Source organism: Hevea brasiliensis, chromosome 11 (assembly GCF_030052815.1).
Source record: "Hevea brasiliensis isolate MT/VB/25A 57/8 chromosome 11, ASM3005281v1, whole genome shotgun sequence".
NCBI classification, from domain to species: domain Eukaryota; kingdom Viridiplantae; phylum Streptophyta; class Magnoliopsida; order Malpighiales; family Euphorbiaceae; genus Hevea; species Hevea brasiliensis.
The window spans coordinates 62,902,938-62,926,656 of record NC_079503.1 but is presented as its reverse complement, the minus strand read 5'-3'; the positions used below and the strand labels follow the sequence as shown (position 1 = coordinate 62,926,656).

Genomic DNA, 23,719 nt, shown 5'->3' with positions numbered 1-23,719 from the left:
AAAACTAATGTTCCTCTCTCCCTTTACACATTTATATATTATGTAACGCCCTCACTTTAGGTAGTCCATACATTCTACTGTTCTGATAACTAACGTCTATTCGAACAATTAAGATGTCTGAAACTACACTTAAACTAGAGTGAGGAGTCATAAGAAGGGTAAGTAAAGATCGAGAAAAATTAAAGAAAAATAAAAGAAGTGAAGTGAAACTCGGTTAAATGAGCCGAGGCTATGGCGATGGGTGACCGTACAGGGAAGCGACTATGAAGATAGTTGCTAACCCAATCCCGCAAGGAGCCCTAAGAAATAATTTTTGGAACTTAATTGAAGGTTTTATAAGGTATAAATGACATTAAAATATTAAAGAAAATTTAAGAAAATTAATTAATTGGTACAAATAAAAATAACCCGATGAGCATAATGAAGGGTATTTTGATCATTTCAACCCCAGAATTGAATTTTGATCTAAATGTCAATTAAAATGAGAGAAATTAAAATACATAAAATGAATTTAAAACATGAATTTATGTAATGGAAAAAGGGAAAAGAAAAGGAAAAGAAAGAAATAAAAATTAAATTGAATTGTGATGCAAGCATGACATAAGGATGACATAATTATAATTTTGTGCCAATTAAAATTAGAAAAAACACATATAAAAGAGACAAATTTAATTAAACCATTCTTATCATCTTGTTCCATTTTCTTCTTCTTCAAGCTGTCGGTCGAACCACTCCCTTCCAAACACCTTCCACCATTGATTCTCCCTTCAAGCTCAAATTTCCTTGATATCTCACTATATTTCTCCTAGTTACTTTCATTAAAACTTGATATTTAACCTAGCTAGAGAGATTAAAAGCAAAAGCAAGACAAGAACTTGAAGTTAGGGAAGCATGGAAATCCTTCAATCAAGGTTAGTGCAATATACAACATTTTCCTTTCTTTAAGCATTGTTAGCTCATTGAGTTGAGTTGAAATTTCATGAAATTGAAATAAAATGATGGGGGTATGAAAAACCTAAATTTCGGCAGCCATGGGGAAATTAGGGTTTGATGGTTTTTTATTGTCCTAAACTTACTTAGAGATAGTACTAAATGTGTATATGTTAATTTGGTATGAGTAAGTATGAGTTTGCATGAAAGATGATTATGGGAGTTAGGGTTTTGCATGAAATTTGGGAATTTTGTGTTGTGACTTGAAATTGATGATGTTGAGACTAATTTTTGACAATTTGAAGTGCCATGAATGTGAATTGAAGTTTGAAAGTTGGGTGGAATTGAAAATTTGGAGTGTCGTTTTCATGCAGGATTTCTGGACCTATGAGTTCAGTATGTTTAGACAGCCATAAGTTGAATTATGTTGCTCCAATTGATGTGAGGCTAATTAGAGATGAAACGTAGAATAATTTGCCACATTTTTCATGAAGAGACCATGCACAAAAACTAAATTTAACCTGACCTAAAATTGGCTTGAATCTGAGTAACCAAAATTTGGACCTGGAAAAATGATCATATGAACAGTACTTGTTCAATAGGCCAGAACTCCCTCTAGGAAGGTTATAATGACCTGATTTTTATACCATTAGAAAGGTTAGATATAGGAGCACAACTTTCATGAAGAACACAGAACCTAGATCTGCCTCTAACCAAATCAAATTGCTAGTACAATTTAGGTCAACAAAACTGTTTAGAACCAAACTACACAGAATTTCTGGACTTAGACTCACCCAACCAGTTTTGGAAAAAATGCCATAACTTGGTCCACAAAATTGCAAATGCAATGAAACCAATGCCAAAATTTCCATAAGACATAAATCTACAATATTTATGTTTTGACCAAAACCTAGAAACCAAGGGAATTAGGTCAATTTAGCATGTAAATTCTGAAAATTGCCTAAGTGACCACTTTACCCCAGAACAGTCTTTTAGTCATATCTCCCACTAGGAAACTCCAATTGGGATGAGCCAAACTGTTCTGAAAACCTATGAGACAGGGCTCCAACTTTAATTTAGAAATTTGCCTCAAATTTAGAGTGTAAGAACCCTAAAATGAGAGTCAAAGCCACTGACCTGAACCTAGAATCCTATAGACACAGGGTACCTGAGTCCAAGCTAGTTAATTGGCTATAACTAATTCTAAAAAACTTGAAAAATTATAATTCAAAATTCTGAGTGATCATGAGACATAGGGTAACAACTTCTATGAAGAACATTAGGCCTAAAAGTGGTTGTAACATGTCCAAATAATTAGGGAAAAATTGACTCTAGAATCTGCCTATTTTTGGAATTAGAGTGAGTTAAGGAATCAGTTATGGTAATTTGACCATAACTTGAGTTCTAAAACTTCAAATGACATGAATCAAAAAGGAAAACAAAGACAAAACATAGAGGAACAGCTTCCATGAAGAAAGTGTGGCCAAACAGTGGCCCCATCTTAACCAATTTGCTAGATGAATTTAAGGACACCAAATCTAGACCTTGAAAAAGGTTTATAAAATGACTTAGAATATGACATGGAATGAACTAAAATAATTTGTTAAACATAAGAATAACATGAATAGGCATGTAGTGGCATGAAAATGCTATGGATATACAATTAGTACATACTATGAAATTATAAATACTTAATAATTCTATTTTGCTCAAAGTACAACTAGACTTATTTATATAGCATGGATCGATTGGTATACCAATTAGAGACTACAGATTGCAGTACTGCCCACATGAATAATCATTGACAGACAACATATGTCTGAGATGATTGTTCTACTGGCTTTATGCCTGCTCCCTGGCCTAGTGCCTGACATGACCGTGGTATACTTGATAGACATACGGGTGTCTAACTAGTATACTCCCGTGTATCCAGTCTTTATAGTCTATCATAGGTTACTTGGGCATAGATATGTGTAATATACCTTAAATTTAAATAAGTACATGAAGAGAGTACTAATATGAGTAAATAAGATTGAATATATAATAAATGAATAAAAAGATCCCGATAAATTGTTTGCTCCCAAAGTTTCATAAATATGTAATTACTTCAAAAATTTAGTAAAACTTTATATGGAATTTTGCTAGAGTGTCGGTCGCCTCATCAGTCATTTTCGTATGACTCATGTACATATATATGTTAGATATTGCATTTTGATTATTATACATAAGTAAATGTTGTAAATTGTTTTGGGACATGTAATTAAATTTTTGGATTGTATTTAATTTATACATTATTGTATGTAAATATTATATCAATGAAGTAAATTTTATTTCTTGAAAATTGATGTAAGCAATGGGAAATGATGTGATGAATGGATATAAATTGCTTTTAACAGATATATAAGGAAACCCATCATGCACTAATAAAACAGAAGAGACTCTGTCTGGGTCTCTATAAAAATGAAATGGAATAAAAAAAATTTACATGTAAGATAATACAATTAAATAGACATTAAATTAATATTGTACACGACAAGACAGGATAGGGTGCTTCGACACCGAATGTAGCACACATTGCTCGACTACACTGTAGACGGGTGAGGGGTGTTACATATTATATAGAAAAATCATTTAGAATCAAGGAATCAACTCAAAAACTTACACCCTAAAAGATAATTCTAGCACTGTTAGAAAAAAAAAAAAATCAATATCAACAACCATATTAGATCATGCATATATACCTCAAGATCACCTTGTATCATTAGTCTATGTTTGATCATATGATAAACACGAATCAAACATATTATTCACAGTCTAAATATTACATGAAATGCAATGTATATCTACAGAAATTATTAAGAAAGAACCACAATGAAAAAGCATCTTGATAGTAACTAATTAGACAAAGTTTGCACCACCCGAGAGAACGAACTCTCTTCATTTTCAGCTCTTTTAAGAATATTCAGCCGTGGCCCTTTTTTTCATCAAGCAGAAAATTATTGCCTCCCCTTACTCAAGCCAACGTCCTTTTTGCTAGAGGAAAATCCAAATCTTGATTGTGTTTTGAATAAAGAAAACTACCACAAAGTGGACTCTCCCCCGGAAGCGAGAGTTAAAAATTGCCAATAAAAATACAGTTCGCCTCCACTCCAAAAACTGCTAGCAAAATGAGCCTTAATGAGAGCTTTAATACACATAAATTTTACATCATGCATGAACACATTTATTCCCTCAAGTAACATTATTCTATATGTCAATAATAATTAAAATCCTGCAAAAGTAATTTTCTTTTTTTTTCACATATTTCATTTCTTTTAAAATAATTTTTTTAAGTTGAAGGAACTAAATTCTAACATCTATATAATTTCAAAATATAAAAATAATTTAAATAAAAAATCAATTAAAATAAACATTTGCATTTTATTACTTTCTAATCGCACAAACTGAAATCAGGAAAAACCTTATTGGATTTTTTACAACTTTAAAGGTGTAAGGAATAGAGCGATTTCGAGTCTCTTCATTTTCCTATTCTAAAGTTATTCAACTTGAAAAAGAAAGCGAGCTATCTTTCACTGTATAACCCACCAATTGTTACCAAGCCCATTATGCCTCCATTGAATCCCAAAAACAAACCCACTTGAATTTTACATGCAATTTACATAGCAACTGTAGCTGGAAATTGAATATAAACAAATTCAGGTCTCCACACCTTCACACAAAGAGAGGAGGAAAAGCCTAGGAATATCTTCAGTTTAAGATACAGCACTTGCCCTGGTGCAGTCTTCAAACAACGCTACGTGCATTCATTCAAGCAAACAGCCTAAGACGGCTAGTAATAGGCCGGCGGCATATGGGGCAATTTGACACCCTTGATGCGCAGTCTCTACAAGTCTGCAATAATGTTCCTTTGTGTCAAGGCAACTAGTGAGAGAATCAAGGCCAGTACCGTTTAGGGTGAAAATTACATACCATGTGTCCACAACCGAAGGCCAAGTCCTTGCCATTAGTCAGGCAAATAGGGCAGGCCTGCATTCAAATTAGAGAGGAAGAAAATGATGGTTCTCAAACCTGGACATAAATGATGAGATACACTACCATCCCCTGAAAGAAGGCCAACATATGCAGATGTGGTATTTGAATAATGAAAGCACAGAAGGATCAAGTCAAATCAAACCTGGGTTCTCTCATCTACAACGGTGGAAGATACATTGCTCGATTGATGGTCTGGCAGTGGATGACGAACGTAAGGAGCTGGCGGAGGGCGTGGTACGATTTTCTTCGCTCTTCCTGTAGTACAACTGTAAAAGAATGCTATTAGCGTAAATGAAAGAGCATTTAAAACTAAATGATGAAATATACAAGAAAGCAATCGATATAGATTGGAGAAGCAGGGGAAAATGAAATTGAAGTCATCCTATATATATATTCTCATTGCAGTGGAGTATAAATGGACCACACATAACTACAAGCATATCCATATCCTCAGGCTCAGCTAAAACATTCATAAGACTAATTGCTGAAAGCATATCTCAGCTATAATCAAACTCAATATAAGTTACCCTAATCCTGAATTATCCAAGGCTGGTTATATGAATCATTTTCCTCCATATCCATACAAAGCATGCACAGCTCTGAAAATGCTAAAAAAATGAGTTCCTAACAAATAACTGCAACGCTATATGACATAAAGAAGTTTAGCAAATCCTACCCAATTATACCAAATTCACGAGCTGCTATGTACTGGAAGGGGATCTCCATTAGTGCAGCGAGAGCAAACTCTGTTTCTTTCTCAGAGGTAGTTGTATTTTTGGACATAATTGCAGTGAAGTTAACAAACTATACATAATATGGAAAACAGGTAAATAAAGGAACAATATATGTAAAATTGCAAGCAAATTAGATGGGGTTCAAAATAAAGTTTCATCAAAATAGCAATACCTGAAAATTGTCAAATTCACGCGCTGGGATTTTGTCATCAAATTTCTTCATGTCATCCCAAGGTCCATCACCAACCCCAACAAGAATTATCGACAGTGGGTATGAACTAGATGGAAATAAAAGTTGCAAACATATTTAGGTCAAACATGCATAAACTCAAATTGTAACATCATTTTAAAATCTGATGACTCGCTCATCAAATCCGATTATTCTGAGCAACAAAGAAGTCTATTGAAGGAAATAAAAATCACGACAAGAGTAGCATCAACTTGCAATAATTCAATTTATTTAAGGGGCACAGTCATTGAAAGCCCAAGTTACCCTTTTTTTTTTTTGTAGTATACGATATACCGCTTATTTAAATAATTTTATTTGCATATAAATGAGTAAAATAGGAAAATCAACATTCATTTTACTTCATTTTAACTAATGGAATTCAAATAAAATTCTATAATTTTAAAATCTATTCCAACCACGGCTTCTATTATAAAATTATTTGAATTGAATTCTAACATAAGAGTTGTTTTAAACACAATGTATATTATTTCATTAACCTTGCCCCCTCGATACTCATCCATGGACTATTAAACATTTTTGTACCACAAATATAGTTAGTATCAGTTGTTGACAGTACCAAGAAATCAAATAAAAACAAATAGATAATCAATAGGAACCTCATGCCAAATATATTTGTTTACAATGCATGATAACTTGTATTATGTCACATTTTTGGCATCTGATGAACATTATATTGGCAGAGATTGATAATCATAGCATGTGAAAACATAGTTATAATATGAATTGCCAGAGTTAATTAGCAACTACAGTGAATGTGATTAAAAATTATCTTGCTGCTGCAAGCAATGGCTTTTTAGAATACTCAATTGTGATAGTTTAGTAAGAATATTTTCATTCTTGGAACCATAAGCAATTTTAAATGTTGTTTTTTTAACTAACTGAAGCTATATTCTGCAGCTAAGGTATATATTCGACAAAATATGTCTATGTACAAGGCTGAACCTAGCATCCACAATTGACTGGATTGTTTTCTCTTCCTGTGGGCTTAGCTCCCCAGCACCTGTATTGACACTTCTTGTAACCTTCACAATTAAAAAAGATCATGTTGAATATACATAATGTGAGAGAGAGTGAGAAGAGAGGGCAAGTGACTAAATGAGCTAGCTTTGGATTGAAACCTGGCCATCTGCTATGATAACCAACACATGGTATTGGCCTCCGCTTCTTTCCACAATGTCCATCGCAGCCTCAATCACCGGTGCATAAGAAGTTGGCCCTTAACACAATTACATTTATCTGTGAATCTGTGAAATAAGCATGCAGGACTCACAAAAAATTATAAACACAATGTTTAATAAGAGTTTTTAATTAAAAACCAATGTATTGTTAGTTTTCTTGGTTGAGTATTGTGTGTGTGTGTGTGTGCGTGTATTGGATGAATTATGCTTGTAATAAAAGAATCTTACAGAAGGTTAGAGATAAATTGGATTAGGAAAATAATAGCAAAGATAGACGAGAACTAATAATTACTTTTTAAGACATTAAGGAGAAGGAAAATCTTGTGATTGCCTCCTATCACCAGTGGATTTGTAACATTAACTGTAATGCAACAATCCCAGATTGCATATAAGCATTTGGACAGTCCATTAGTTGGGGAGATAAATGCTCAATTGCTCAATTTAACCGTTTAGCTATGACTCAAAAGTTAAAGTTATTTTACTTAAATTTGATTCATTTAAGCCAACTATTTGAAATTGAGTAATTCAACCCTGTCATTAACACCAGTAGTCTTTGCCACACATGCGCAGTTAGATTTTGGTAATTAAACATCTGACAAATAATATTACCTTTTCTTTATATATAGGATAGCGACAAAAAAGTGAAGGGTCTTGTTTGAGAGAAGCCAGTAAAAACTTCTTTTTCAAGAAATTTGGATTTATTAAAATTTGAAACTTGATGAGCGAAAAATTTAATTTTTTGTTTAAATTTGACTCCTTTTGAGTTTTTTTTTTTTAGGTCAAACGACAATAACAAGGGAGTTGATTTCATCGGGGAAAAAAAGTACAACAATGGAAAGCTAAATCAGAAGCTCTCGAAGCAACAAAGACTGAAAAACAAATCCTAACCCGGCATAATCTAATATTCAATTAAAATATTTAAAAAAAGCATGAAATTAACTATCCAAGATATAGAGAGATGTATTGAAAAGGTCCCAATTTTTCACACACTATACATATAGATCATGATCCATAGATGTTTAAGTCCATTTCCATTCTTCTGTTTTCAACAAAAACAAAATATAGCATTTATCCTATATTGTTGTGTCCTAAAAGTATGTTACCAGCAATCTTAGCCAACTATCACTTTAAAGAGTGTGTTATATGCCTTAAAAAGTCAAAATCACATTAAAGTTATGCACTGTGTTAACAGGTTGTTGGTTACTAGCTTGTTCAGAGCATTGCAATCAACAATCTACATGATCTAATATACTCTATAGCAAGCTGTGGTGGTCTTATATGGTAAGTTTTGCCATCCAAGCACTCGGGTAGATTAATAAGAAGGAAGTTTGTGTTGCTCATGCAAATTAATTAGTACCTTCATATCCAAAAATAGATATTTAACTAAACAAGATTCATACTTAAATCTGGTCTATCATGGACTCAAGACACAAACATATGCATGGCACCCACATGTAAAATAAGTGAAACCCACATGTGAAACAAACTATACAGTATGTACGTATTTGTTATTCGCCCTACAGTTACTAACAATTGCCAAAAGGCCCCATAAATATCTAAAGGAACAGGAAACCAACCTGCAAGTCGTAAGTTGGGAACAATCTTCTTGTAGCAGGCTAAAACTTCTTCAAACCCATGGCAAGGAGAATGATCACTGTGAAAGCTAAATACTTCTTGATCATGAGTGGTGGCTGTAAAGGAGAAGAATCAGTAGGATATATGAGAAAGGGAAGAAATAAGGGATTACAAGCAAAGGGAAAAATTAAAAATGCACACATCCACTTCAGTGGACTAGAATTACCATCACCAAAGCCAAGACAGGGAATTAAGTTATCATCATCAAAGGGAGCCAAAGTCTTTCCAATAATTGAGATGGCCTTTTCATATGGATTAGGTGTATCACCAATGGCATGCAGGCTACGATTATTGAACGATACTTTCCCTGTAAAAATAAAATATTAGCTGCTACACAGAAGAGAAATTGGATAAGAAACATTTCACAAGAATAGGACCATACGATTGATATATACTTTAGATAACTAATAATGCGGGATTGGACTAAACAAGAACAAAAAAAAAAAAAAAACCTTTATTTGGTTCATCAGATATTTTTAAATGGATAAAGATCTACAAGGGTTAAATAAATTCATGAATGTCTCTTCTACTTTTGACCCACGTTCAAATAAAATAGCATAAAATCCTGCACTAGCTGAGTTTGGATCACTGATCTTCTCGTAATATGTTTTATGTAGTTGTTGAAGAACTTCGCAAGTGAAATAGAAGAAATATAATTGAAAATATGTTATATGAGCAGTTGCAGCCTTGATTCAAGCGCTTTAGGGGAGGAGGTTTGCTCAAGTCTTATATATATCTCATTAACGCAGATAGGAAGCTTAGAATTTTATTTAGGAATTTTAATTATTATAGAATTAGAAAATCTAAAGAATTTTTATTGTTTAGGAATTTTATTATTATTAGGTCTATTATTTCCTAATTTATCTTATTTAGTATTTTTAATTGAAGCTGAATCTATTCCTAATTTTATTAGGGTTGTAAGCTCTATAAATAGAGCTAATTTTCTATTATTCAATAGCTTTGATTGTGATTTGAGATCAAATAAAATTGTTGAGAATTAGCTCTCTTTTAGAGGACTGGTCCTTGATTTCTTCTAGTTTTTCATTCTTCTTTGTTTGTTCTACATCAAATTTGGTATCAAAGCCTTAAATTGAACCAAATTTCTACTGCTTTTCTCAATTTTCTTCCAAAATTTTCCTTACTGCCTACAGTTCAAAAAAAAAAAAAAAAAAAAAAAAGAAAACGAGAAGAACCCATCAACTCACCGTTAGCCGATATGTCTCTTCGTGTCGTCGGAACTTTAGTTCGACGCTCCTGGAGTTTTAACTCAACAAATCGGGTATTTGGATCAACTTCCACACCCAACAAGCTCACCCAGCTTTATTGTGAGCCTGCATGTAATGGATTTGGCCCCAGCAACAACCCAAATCAGATAGCCATATCAGTTTATCACTTCAACGCCACATCACCTACCATCACTGTCACGTCATCACTGTCACATCAGCAAATTTTTAAGAGTTTCTTTCCTTGCTAAGTTTGACATCCTGCATCTGATTTTGTAGCTCGTTTTCAGTTGAAACAACTCTTAAAAACTGAATTTTGAGTTTTTTCCTTCAAGTAAGGCATGTTTTCTTACTTCAAGTGCAATGGAAACTTATATTGAAAGGCTAGAAGAGGAGATCAATTACTACAAAAATGTTCTCGAAGAAATTAATTATAACATTGGATTTCATAAGGGTCAATTACTATCTTTATGTCATTTGATAGATAATTATAGTTAAAAATGTGATCATGAAAGGTGTTTTTTCTTACATGGTGAATATCTTTCTTACATAGTGAATATCGAGAAGTTAGACAGATTTTACTAGATAAGGAAAGGGAATTTGGAAATTTACAACAGTTCTTACAAGTTAAAGACAGAGAGCTTCAAGAATGCAGAAAAGAACTTGTGATTTCAGGTCTGAAAAAATTAAAATCACAGCTTGATAAGTTATCAAAGTAGAAGTACAATTTGATTAGTTATCAAAAATAGAGCTTAATAAGTTATCGGTAGCTGTGCGAGAACTTAAAGAAGAAATTAAAACTGTAAAGCAAGAAAAGAAGTTTGACTTTCAAGATGAACGAAGAAAACAATTCGTAGAGCAACTTGAAGATGAAAATGAGGAACAAAACGAGCAACCTGAAGAACCTAAGTTTGAAGAGTTTGAAATTGAAAAATCCAAAATTTTGATTATTGAACGTTTACCTATTGAAGACTTATTCCAGAGCATGGAGTTGATCAGGCCGTGGAAACTCCAACTAAAATTGAAGAAAATCAACTTGTGGAGCTAACAAAAGAATTTGAAAATTGAAATCTTGTTCCTAAGGACTTTTCAATTATTGTTTTCATTGTTTTTACCTATCCAAATGTCTCTAGGAATACAAAAGAGAGCGTAAACTTTTTCTAATCAATTTTGTTACTAACGTCCAAGAAGATTATACTGTGTTCTCCGGATAAGGTTTGTAATCATTCAGAACTTCAAGACTCGAGGACGAGTTTTTTCCAATTAGGGGAGAATAATGCAAAATAGAAAGCTTATAATTTTATTTAGGATTTTTAATTATTATAGAATTAGAAAATTTAAAGAGTTTTTATTGTTTAGGAATTTTATTTTTATTAGGTCTATTATTTCTTAATTTATCTTATTTAGTATTCCTAATTAAAGTTGAATTAGGTTTTCTATTCCTAATTTGATTAGGGTTGTAAGCTCTATAAATAAAAGCTAAATATTCTATTATTCAGTAGTTTTGACTATGATTATTATTGAGATTAAATAAAATTATTGAGAATTAGTTCTTTTTCCAAGAATTGATCCTTGATTTCTTCTAGTTCTTTATTTTTCTTTGCTTGTTCTACATCACTTGTACATCTTATCCCAAACCAATGTGAAACAACACACCCCTCATGCCTAGGTATTAATATATGGAGCGTAAAGTTTGCAAGCAAACACATTTGCAGATGGCTTAACATTAAAACAAGGTAAGCTCTGATACCATGTAAAGAAAGTAGATCGCGCCTAATTCCACCTCAAAAGCTAGCTCTAAGGGAGGAGGTTTGCTCAAGTCTCATATATAGTTTAAACATCTCATCTCAAACCAATGTGGGACAACATAACACTAGGAGGGCTTGGGGCATTATGTTTTAAATGGGTTACTCAGCTCTTGGATCTGGATTATACTTTAGTTTTTGATTCGGTATCTTAGCTATGCTTATACTATGATGGTTTTTTTAGTCTCTTTCTTATGACACATATTGCATCCATTGTATCTCTCCATCTCCATAATAAACTCTAGTGCATATGTTGTCATTATGATTTATTCTTGGGGAGGCCAAAGTAACACTTAATATGCATATATACTTAATAATTTCTTTTTAATTCAAAAAACTGTATGTGCTATATTAAATGTCAAAATAAACGATGCCAATTTTTTCAGTTTTAGTTTGTTGAAACTTCTTAGAATGAAAATTTTCAAAATTTGAGATAGATGATTAACCATCTTTTCTAACATCTTGATCATCAATATTTTTTTTTTCAAATAATGCATCTATTATGATAAATTCTTTCCCATGAAGAATAATATTTTAAACCTGCAATTTAATTTCAATATTTCATAAATCACCTAACATACATCGTAAAATCATATAAATTATAGGCACACAAGTCAAATTATTTTACTAATTTGCTTCAAATAGCAAAGGCATTGATCATACTTTTCAAACATTAAATAAAAATTAAAAAAAAAAAAAATACTAACATGATGTCAAAGAATGAAGTAAAAATGGTTTCATAATTTGGAAAATTTTCTTCATTTTTTAATTTTCAGAATTTCTGCATTATACATTTAGAGAAGTATCATTTTAGTTAACATTTCAATGAAATTAATGGAATGATTTCAAAATTAAAGTTATAAAATTAAATTTATCAAAGATAAATATAGACTGACATGTTAAACTAGAGATTAAAAAGAGAGATAACATTAAAGATTGAAAAAAAGAAAATAAAAAAGACAAGAAGTCATTGAAAATGGAAGTTTGGATCTGAAAAGCCAAGGTTTTTTTTATCATTCTTCATTTGTTAATTATAAATTTATGATTAAGGTATTTAATATTCTATATAATTAATTTGAAAAATAAAATTTAAGTTTATTCACTAAAAAAATTGAAAAATTGACTAAACCAAAATAACCAAATAGTTAACAATTGATTAGTTAACTGGTCTTCATAGTTCAGATTAAAAATTGCTCAACAATTCAATTAATTGAATTGTGAATCCCCCTATTAAGTCCCCAGTTTAATCTTAAGATTGAAATAGGTTTAAACACTATTTGTAACTCAAATCAATGATATGCCTGAATTTTCACATACCTGTCCATTCATTGCTTTTAGTGAAATCAAAGCCCACAATGAGATTTGATGATTCCAAGCCAGCTTCTCTCAAGGATGCTGTAACCTACAAAAGAGAATTTCCCAATTGAAATTTTTTAAATTGCAAAATGGACTAAATGAATTTTATAAAACGAGGCGGGAGCTCGCACTTTGCACATATTTATTTTATTAATAAATTTTATATAAGTATTTGTTGAAATTATTCTTTTAATTGATTCAAATGTCACCTTCTCCTCCTCCAAAATCCACTAGCACCAATAGATTTAGTGGGAGGACTGTTGATGAGCTCACTAGAAAGTAGATGATCGATCAAGTGTGCTAGGTGATTGGGGCCATCATGCACTTCAATGAAGGATTGACTTTGATTTGATGGCACTAGAAGTTTTGGGTTAATTGATCCGACTAGTCCTAAATGTGGCTCAACAGTTGTATAAAAATATGGTAAGAATTGTTGTTATGGATGAGATTGATATTTTTCTTTCCATCTTTGTATGATTTTCTTTTACCATTTTGATTTGGATGTTGATGTTTTGAGAATGTGCTTAGAATGTGAATTGAGATTTGTGGGATTTGGGATAGGATTTTTGTGATTTGGGACGGAGAGTTAAGAGATTTAGAGTTTGGGTCTAATGGTAGTGGTAAGAGACGAAGAGGGTGAAATAAGGGGTTTGAAGGAGTCCACAATCATGGTGGCCATGGTTGCTTACTTGGGTTGGATTTTGTCTCGTTTAGCCATGCTCGCAAATTGTTTGATGAAATGCCAAAAAGAGTTTTCAAGTCCATAATTTTTTTTCTCTATTTTATATATAAAAAAATATTTTTTTAACATGAGCAAATGGAATGTGTAACAAAAATATTGAATTAACTAATAAAACAAAGCACACAATACAATTTTGATGAAAAAAAAAATCTAGTCACTAAATTGTTAATACTCAAAACCACATGGTAATTTTGGAATATTAGCTCAAAAAAAATTTTTTTTATCACAATTAGAGTAAAATAATATTTAAGGACTCATTTCATTGGCTTTGATTATATATATATTAGCAATCTCAATAGGATCTTACTAGAAAAGATTTCACAAATCCCTCTTTAAAAGTTCAAAATCAAAAGCCATTTTTTTATTTGTTGTATTGGAAAACTTGTATGAAATTTTGTAAAGCTTAAGAATTTTTATTTTAGTGGGAAGTTCGCAGATATCATCAATCTATTAATAGTAATTGATAAATTTCAACTGCTTAGTTATGGAATAGTTAGATATAATTCAGTTATAGACGGACATGACCTTACCTAAAGAATCACTTACAAGCTAGAACATAGTTCTTGTAGTATATTGTTTAATTGTTGAATCAATAAAATTGTTCCTTAAAAAAAAAAAAGACACCTTGTTCCTTCCCCCTATAAGCTATTTCTTCTCATTGCATTCTCTCTCATCCATTTTGCCTAATATATTATGAAAACTAGGAGTGTGTGGTTCCGATTCAGGTTTGAGGTCTGCCTAGGAACTGGAATTTAACTAAAATTTTGGTATAGTTTCAATTCAGCTCTTTATTGTTTCAATTTTGGTTCAGTTCTCGGTTCTTCGGTTTTGGTTTGGTTTTCAATTCTTAAAACAATTTTATGCAATTATTTTCATAAAAAGTCATACTTGAATTAGCATTTAAACTTTGAAGTATGTTATTACACAATATATCATATAATACATCTTTTAGCTATTTTTAAGTCAACATTGTCAAGAGGCATTCGGGGGCTTGCATAGGCGGGTGAGGCAAAATCCAAGCATCTCGCTTGGGCAACCTCCAAGCGAGGCGCCTTCAACAAGCCACTACCTAGGCAAGGCGACACTAGACACCCCCAGGAAAGAAAAAGGCAAGAAATTTAAAAAAAAAAAAAAAAAGGACAGAGAAAAGCTTACTTGATTTGTTTCACCTTAGGTGTATGTTAAGTACAATCAAGCTTTGAAGGCTCATCATGATTTGCTGAATTCAATTGATCCCATATCTCTAAATGATATTGATGATTGTAATGAATGGTTGATTGGAGAGATGGGTGCTAACAGTGTTTAAGTTGAAGATTAATGATTTTTGCATATGATAATTTGACATCGGATGATGTGGCTAGCGCATTGAAGTTGGGGAATGAGGACATACACTAGACAACAAGTAAGAACTCAAGCAAATGCATTAAGTTCAAGAGTAGTAAATATTCAAGAACAGATTGATTCGGCGGAAGATGAAGAGATTGAGGAGGACTATAAATCTGATGGAGAGGAAGAAGAGGGATTGGAGGAGGAGGAGGAGGAGGATGATGATGATGATGATAACGATGACGATGATGATCATATGGTGGATGTTAAGAAGACGATGACAAAAGAAGTAGGATTTTGAGTTTGCATGACATAATGAATGAAATTGAACAATAAATATAGAATTTTAAATCACATATTATGTGCTTAATGGTTTTTATTTTAAGATTTTGTGTTATTAGAGGAATGCTTTTGATTTTGAAGCTTAAAGCATATAATATACTATGAAATAAGAATATAAAATTTGGCAATTTATTGATTGTGTAATTTGTTAGTGTTTTTTACATTATATATTACTTACTTATTATTTTAGAATAAATTAGAGCCTCACTTCGCTCGGCGAGCGCCTAATGCCTCAAACGATAGAGGACCTTCTTGCCTTAAGGGTGCCTAGTGCTTTTAGCAACATTATTTTAAGTTATATAATCTTTAACTATAAGGTACATAAATAATTTAGGATTAAGTATATTATATATTATAGTAGTACACGTATATCATATAATATATCTTTTAACTATTTATTAATTATATAATATTTAACTATAAGATACAAATAAAATTATGAATTAAGCATCTATATAGTGCAATAATGTATTTATTATTAAAAATTATAAAGTAACTTGATATATTAATAACAAAAATTAATAAGAACAAGTAGTGTGTATCTATATAACAATATTAATTGCATGTAAATATATAATTACAGTAAAAATCATAGAAAATCATGTATGTAAAATCAATTTTCGGTACGATTCTTAGTGAAGAACCATAATTGAACCAAAGTTCAAAGCATCAAAATAAGTTCGATTCGGTACGGTTCTTCAGTTCTATTTAATACCTCCAAGAACCGTGCACAATCTTAATGAAAACAACTTAACAAATAAAAAATACAAAAATTTAAAGTAGTTTAACAAAGCTATATATCAATCCACTATCTTGCTATCAAAAGAAAGAAAAAAAAATAATTAGCATCACTCCAACACTTGCTAACAATTACTACACAACTTACAACTACAAACTCAACAATTCTAGTGATGTGAACAAAATGAAAGAACCAAGAAAAAGAGAAATCAAGGATCAATCCTTGAAAAAGAAAATTAATTTTTAATAATTTTATTAATTTCAATAATAATCATAATCCAAAGCTATTGAATAATAAAAAGTAGCTCTATTTATGGAGCTTACAATCCTAATTAAATTAGGAATAGAAATATTAATTTAACTCTAATTAGGAATACTAAATAAGAAAAATTAGGAAATAATAGACCTAATAATAATAAAATTTCTAAACAATAAAAACTTTTTAAATTTCCTAATTCTATAATACTTAAAATTCGTAAATAAAATTCTAAGCTTCCTATTCTGCATTATATAATTGTTCTATTAACTGTTAGCTGTCAACTATTTTACTAACTATGAATTGTTAGATATTAGTTGTTAATAGTTAGCTATTTAGTTAATGGTTTAAAGCAAAAGTGTTTAGTAAAATTAATTGTTGGATTACCTATTAAATGTAAAAAGCTAGAAGGGGTAACATTTCATGATCCACTCCCTTAACCTCTAAACACTAATATAAATATTTATGCCACTGAACAATATAAATACAAGAGGTAATTGTTGTCGAACATGGCCATAATAGTAAAATATAGTTTATAAACTCATTTTCTTCAAATTTTAATTAGATTAATCAAATATATATATATATATATATATATATATATATATATATGTATTTCTTTCAGTTTTACTCTACAATTATCAAATAAGCAAGGATAAATTATTATTATTATTATTATTATTATTTAGTCCCTCAATTATGTTAAAATTAATGATATCATTCTTGTATTTTCAAAAATACATAATTTAGTCCCTCACATTTGATTCTATTGATTATTTGGTCCATCTGTCCATTTTTGCCAATTTAACTATTAGTCAAGAGAATAAAAGGCGGTAAATGAGTGACAAATGTGTGACAGAAGTGCTAATAGAGATAAAATTCATAGACGAAAATATTTATAATAGTAAAAAATCAAAAACGAAAATATTTATCATTAACAATAAAAATTATGAAAAATAAAAGAACTAATGAAAGTGTATGGTAGAATCGAAACTTAAAGATTAATTAATATATTTTTCAAAAATGCAAGAACTAAATCAATAATTTTAGAGAAAATTATTATTTAGTTCATGTATTTTAATGAAACAAATTAATTAGTCTTTTTATTTTAAAAAATACACTATTTAGTCTCCGTATTTTCCCTCTATTTTACTTCCGTTAAACTATTTAGTCCATTTAATAAACTTTTCGCTAGTGAAATGATTTTAATGCTAGTCAAACTAGTATTTAGTTTCTCTATTTTAGTAAAAACTAATTAGTTAACCTCTTACAATTTGAAAAGCATATTAATTAGCATCTATAATTTAATTTTATTAGCTCTTTAGTCCCTCTTTTTTTTTATTCTCAAACTATTCTAACACCCTTACCTTTACTTTTCTCCAATCCTCCCTTATTTCTCTCTCACATATTTCTTTCCTTATGCAACCATATCTTTTCTACCTCATTATCTCTCTATTTTTCATCTTTTAATAAAAATTTATATAAAAAGTTAATTAATTCCATAAAATTTCTAAATAATTATAGCGATAATCTAATAAAATTATTTTTTTTAATAGAAAAAATATAAAAATATAAAGAATTGAATAAAAATTCATGAATAATTTAAAATATATATATTTAAATTTAACCTCCAAATAGTAATTTATTTTCATATGAGAATATATTTTTTAAGATATTATATTTTTAAAATATAAAAATAGATTAATTAATTTTATTAAAAAAATTAAAATAGACTAATTAATTTTATTAAAAAAATTAAATAACAGTAATTTTTTAAAATAAAAAAATTAATTAATTTTATTAAAATAAAAAATTAAATAATAATTTAACAAAAATTGATTAATAAAAAATTTAATAAATGTGTTAAATAATTAATAAAATTAAAATATAAAAATTAAATAATATATTTTTAAAATATAAAATTAAATAATTAATTGAGATAAAATAATAAATTTTTCAATAAAGAAAAACCTAGTCTTTTAATAATATCATCTGGCAGTAGTGGACCCCACGTGATTTGAATTCTAATAAATTCTAATAATATCCACTTATAAAGCAAGCGACCACTACCGTAAAATCTCATGTAATGCGTGCCTGCGTGGGGCCCCTATGAATAAAGAAAGACGAGTCCCCAAATTTAAAGCAACAACCGCGTTGACGTAATAAAAAATTCGTCACTGCAATAATGCTCATACTCCATTCTTGAAAAAAGAAAAAAAAAAGAAAAAAACCCAAAAAAAAAAACACAAGAGCAGACAAGGAGAGTAAATTTTTTTTTTTTTTTCAATTGATGCTTGCTCTTCTTATATCTTTTTCTTTTTCTATGAGACTATTGAGCATTATGATTCAAACTTTTTTAAAAAATACATTATTTTAATTAAAACTAATTAATATTTATCAAATATTGAGAAAAATAAAGGGCAAATTGATGCACTGAAAAGAGAAGAAGAAGAAGAAGAGCACAGTTACAAACCTGTTCCAAGGATGAAAAATTGTCAGGTATAAAAGCATATTTTTTCTTGATTGATAACACCTTTTGAAGAGCAGCATCCTTTGCTCGACTGCTACTGGCGGAATTACCCAGTGATTGTTCTCTAGACATGGTTGGATAATGTGAAGATGAAAAAGATGAAGATGTTCTTCTCCTAGTGACTATGTTGCCGTTGCCGCTGCTAATACTTCCACCACCGTTAATAACTTCTTTCTTAGGCTTAAGATATGACAATAAGCCACCCATATCATCCTTACTAGTTCAAAATTTAGGGGTCGGAAAAAGAGGGAAATACAGAGAAGAATTAGTTGAAGAAGGAAAGGGAGTGGAAAGAACTGGAAATTCCTGTATAAAGTGTAAAGATCGAATTGATGCTCTTTGTCGTCTGCACGGAAGATTTAAAACAGAATGGGAAGTCTAATTTGCAGTTGGTATAGCCCTAAAGCTAAGTGCTTCTGAAACAAGTTAAGGATAATACTAAAGAAAGATTGCGTAGAGAATGGGGATTATAAGGTTCTGTTCTAAGGCAAACTGATCCCACCGAACCCACTGCTTTGGGTGGTAAAGAATCAGATTTGGGTAATACTGGAATTTGAGTTTTACATGTCGTTGAATATGCGTTAATATAAATATTTAATTAAATATAAAATATATATTTTTAACAATAATATTTATAAATTTTTATATATTTTATTTTATATAAAATAAAATTAAAATATTTTATAAAATTATTAAATTTTTAAAATATAAATTATTAATAAAAATTATTTTTTATATAAATTATTAATTAAAATATATAAAATTAAATTAATTTAGATATTTATTAGGTAATAATAATTAAATTTAAAATAAATTTAAAAAATTGAGAATAAATTTTAATTCCATTTGAAATGAATTTAAATTTTTAAAATATTAATTTAATTTGATTTCAAATTTAAATAAAGTAATTTTTTTGAATATTCTATCTGTCGTCGTTCTTAAGCCTTTCATATTAGGATTTATTTCATTTTTTATATTTAAAATTTAATTTATTACAATAAATTACAAAAAAATTACATTAAATATTTTTAAATAAAGATTGTTATATTTTCATTTTAAACTTTGATATGTTATAATAAAATGTGTTACTTTAATTGCATTTGAAAAAAAAATTTTAATATATAGCGACAATTAATAGTAAAAGAACATAAGATTATTATTTTGTTACTCTAAAAAAATTAATATATTATTACTCACTTTCTTTTAATTTTTATGATTAAATTAAGAACTCCTCCTAAGATCCTGTGCTGATTCTCATGCACATTTTCATCATCACCACCCTCTGTAGAAGAATCCGGAATTCTTTGTCAACCTTCCGTTCAAACTGAATGAAGATGTCAACCCAACAAAAGCATCACACCCGGGGATGAATCCTACAAACTTGGTTCTAGCCCAAGAAGAATGCAAACATCTTCTCCAGCAGGGTCTCATAGAACCCACATCATCTCAATGGGCTTGCCAGGCCTTTTATGTGGAAAAAAGGTCTAAACGACTAAGAGGAAAGAAAAAACTTGTCATTGATTACAAGCCTCTCAATCACTTCCATCAGGATGAGAAGTTCTCATTACCTAAACCTGAAGCCCTTTTCACCCAACTCCATGAGGCCCATGTCTTTTCAAAATTTGATCTTAAAGCCGGATTTTAGCAATTGGGTATTAACCCTTTTGACAGACCCAAAACCGCTTTCTGCATTCTTACGGCCCAATATCAGTGGACAGTTCTCCCATTTGGCCTCAAGACAGCCCTATCTGTTTTCCAGAAGGCCATGACAAAGATATTCGAGCCCATACTTCACAGTGCTCTTATCTACATAGATGACATCCTTCTTTTCTCCAAGGATGTTACGGCCGACAAGGAACTTCTCTCTACTTTCTAACATCTAGTAGATTCTCATGAGATTATGCTATCAGAGAAAAAAAGCTCATTGGCTCAAACTGATATCGAGTTCCTTGGAATGAAATTCAAAGATGGAAAATACCAACTGGGACCACACATTGTAGAAGAATTACTGAATTTCCCTAACAAGGACTTGACAGTAAAACAAATATAGCGATTCCTTGGTATTATCAACTATATGAGGAAGTTTATTCCCCATGTGGCCACCCACACTAGCCAGCTGTCAAAAATGCTTAAGAAGACTGCCCCACCTTGGAAGAAGGAACAAATAGATGCAGTCAAGGCATTAAAAGAAGTGGCTCTGAGTCCGCCACCTCTAAAGATTCCCAGCATAGGACATCGGATCCTTCAGACTGATGCTAGCGATACCCACTGTGGTCCAGTCCTTATCGAAGAGATACAAGGAGAAAAGTATATATGCGGACATGCTAGTGGAGAATTCTCAGAGCCTCAGAAGCACTACCATTCGGTCTACAAAGAGATATTAGCTGTCAAAAATGGAATAAAGATATTTGAATTCCATCTCATAGGCCATCATTTTACTGTGGTCATGGACAGCTCATCCTTCCCAAAGGTTCTAAACTTCAAAAATAAGTCTCTTCCTGAACCACAACTACTGAGGTTGAAGGACTGGTTCGCTAAGTATAAATTCACAGTCCAACACATTAAAGGGAAGCATAACCTAGTTCCTGTTCTGCTATCCAGACCCAAGGAACTCCACCTCATAAGGTCTTATTCTACGCTCCCTCTGATCCTCATGGCATCATCATCCTCTCCATATACTCCTAGTTTCCTTTTCCCTACCTCAGACAGTTTCCCTCCAGGATGCTCACCTAACCAGCCTATCACAAAGATAGCCCAGTTCGCAAAAGACCACCTATTTCATTACCTGAGTGCCAGGAACACTCTAAGGGGATTGCTCCCATCCTTATCTGTGTTTGACCCTGACAACACCTTCCTCACCTGTTTCACCATTCATCCTAATAGGGATCTCATCCTAGAAGAACTATGGTTCCTCTAGTGCATGGTTACTCTATATTCTACAGGGATAGAATTCTCGCTTATGGCCCTGTACCAGTATGCTATGGAAAACACAACCAGGACTCTCCTGTTTAGATTCTTGGAATGGTTCAAGCCCATCTCAGCATGGCGATACAGCCTGAAGCCTCTCATGGATACGTATGGGATCGAGGACAGACCCATCAGGACACAGCCTATAACATCCCCATTGTATGTATTCTGTACGTTCTGTTGCTCCAGTGGCCAAATATCAGTCCAGGCAAGTCAGAATGTCTGGAACTACACTTCGGTGATAGTGAACAAACATATAATGATGAAATAAATAAAAAGAAAATATAAGAAAAATCAAAGAAAAATGAAAGAGAGAAAATGAAGCTAAGTTAAACGAGCCGGCACTGCAGCAATGGGTAACCGCACTGGGAAGGCCGTTGCCGACCCAAGGACTGCGGGGAACCCTTGGAATATAATTTCGAGACTTAAGTAAAGGTCTATTAAAATATAATTGACACTAGAAATATCAAAGAAAAATTAATAAATTAGTACAAAGAAAAATAAAAAATCAAGAAACAGACAAAAATCGGTGTTACCGAAAAATTGGGAATACAATACGAAGTGGGGCATTTTGGTCATTTGACACCTAGAGTTGCCTTTTGACCTCAATTTCCATTAAAAATAAATGATATTACACTTTCAAAATGTCATGAAAAATTAAAATGAGATACATTATATAAATAGTGAAAGAATTGAGATAAATAAGCAAATAAGGAAACTTTAACTAATTAAACATTTAAAATGAACTTAGTGCTCCACTAACTTGAATATTGGGACACCAAAATAAGCTTTGGGATAGCAGATTGCACTCATTATCATCTTCATCTTCAACCTTTAAAGCTTTGGCCGAATTGAACCTCCATGGATGTCCACCATGGCCGAACTCCCACCATCACCATGCACCATTGATCAAGCCATCCTTTCCACTTGGTTCCTTCATTAAAGCTTGCCTACTTACCTTGGAGAAGATATTGGCAATAAGAAAAACAAGATTTGGTGAAGTTTTGATAAGCTTCAAAAGTGATAAGTGTCCAAAATCTCTCCCTTGCTTTAGTAAACCTTGTGTTTAGGTTGAGGTGAGTATTTTGGTGAAGAGAAATGAAGAAAACATTGAGATATGTAATTGTCCATTTTCAGCAGCCATGAATATTTATTGTATTTGAGTTTTTCTTACCTCTAATGGATAGAAATTAAGGTTGATTAACTAAAATGGAAGATGTAGTAAGTTAAAATCTAAGTATGTGCATGTAGTGCTTGAATTAAGAGTGTGAAATGGAACCTTAATGCTTTAAGCAAACTGCCATATTTGGCAGCCCATAATAGCATGAATTTGTGTGTGAACATGAAGTTTATTAATAAAATATGATAGTGTTAAATTGTGAGCAGCATGTGTAAGTGATATTGAAGTATGAGTATGTTGAAGTATATGTGTAATATTGACATTGAGATATATTGAATTTTGGTGGAAGTGAATGTTGAACTTAATGGTGAATTGTGTGCATTGAGCACTTGAATGTTATGCCCAAAATTGTTTGCTGGAATTTTGTACAATATATATATATGGAAGTGTCATTGATTGAATATTGAAGTAATAAGGAGGAGAAGGAATATCAAATTGGAAGTGTATGTGTTTTGTGCAGGTTGTATATTGATGGCAGTACCTAAATTAGGTCAT

The 23,719-nt window shown here is 31.2% G+C and overlaps 1 protein-coding gene across 1 annotated transcript; it reads right to left on the bottom strand.

The window, feature by feature from the left end:
• Positions 1 to 4,330: 4,330 nt before the first annotated feature.
• Positions 4,331 to 19,626, bottom strand: LOC110646292 (E3 ubiquitin-protein ligase RGLG4). Its single transcript, XM_021799692.2, has 11 exons — positions 19,021 to 19,626; positions 13,105 to 13,189; positions 8,926 to 9,066; positions 8,702 to 8,815; positions 7,065 to 7,162; positions 6,889 to 6,968; positions 5,869 to 5,974; positions 5,639 to 5,766; positions 5,105 to 5,228; positions 4,900 to 4,956; positions 4,331 to 4,821 (listed from the first exon to the last, which is right to left on the bottom strand). The coding sequence occupies exons 1-11, from the start codon at positions 19,282 to 19,284 to the stop codon at positions 4,738 to 4,740; spliced, it is 1,281 nt and encodes a 426-aa protein (XP_021655384.2). The 5' UTR covers positions 19,285 to 19,626; the 3' UTR covers positions 4,331 to 4,737.
• Between the last annotated feature and the right edge of the window lie 4,093 nt (positions 19,627 to 23,719).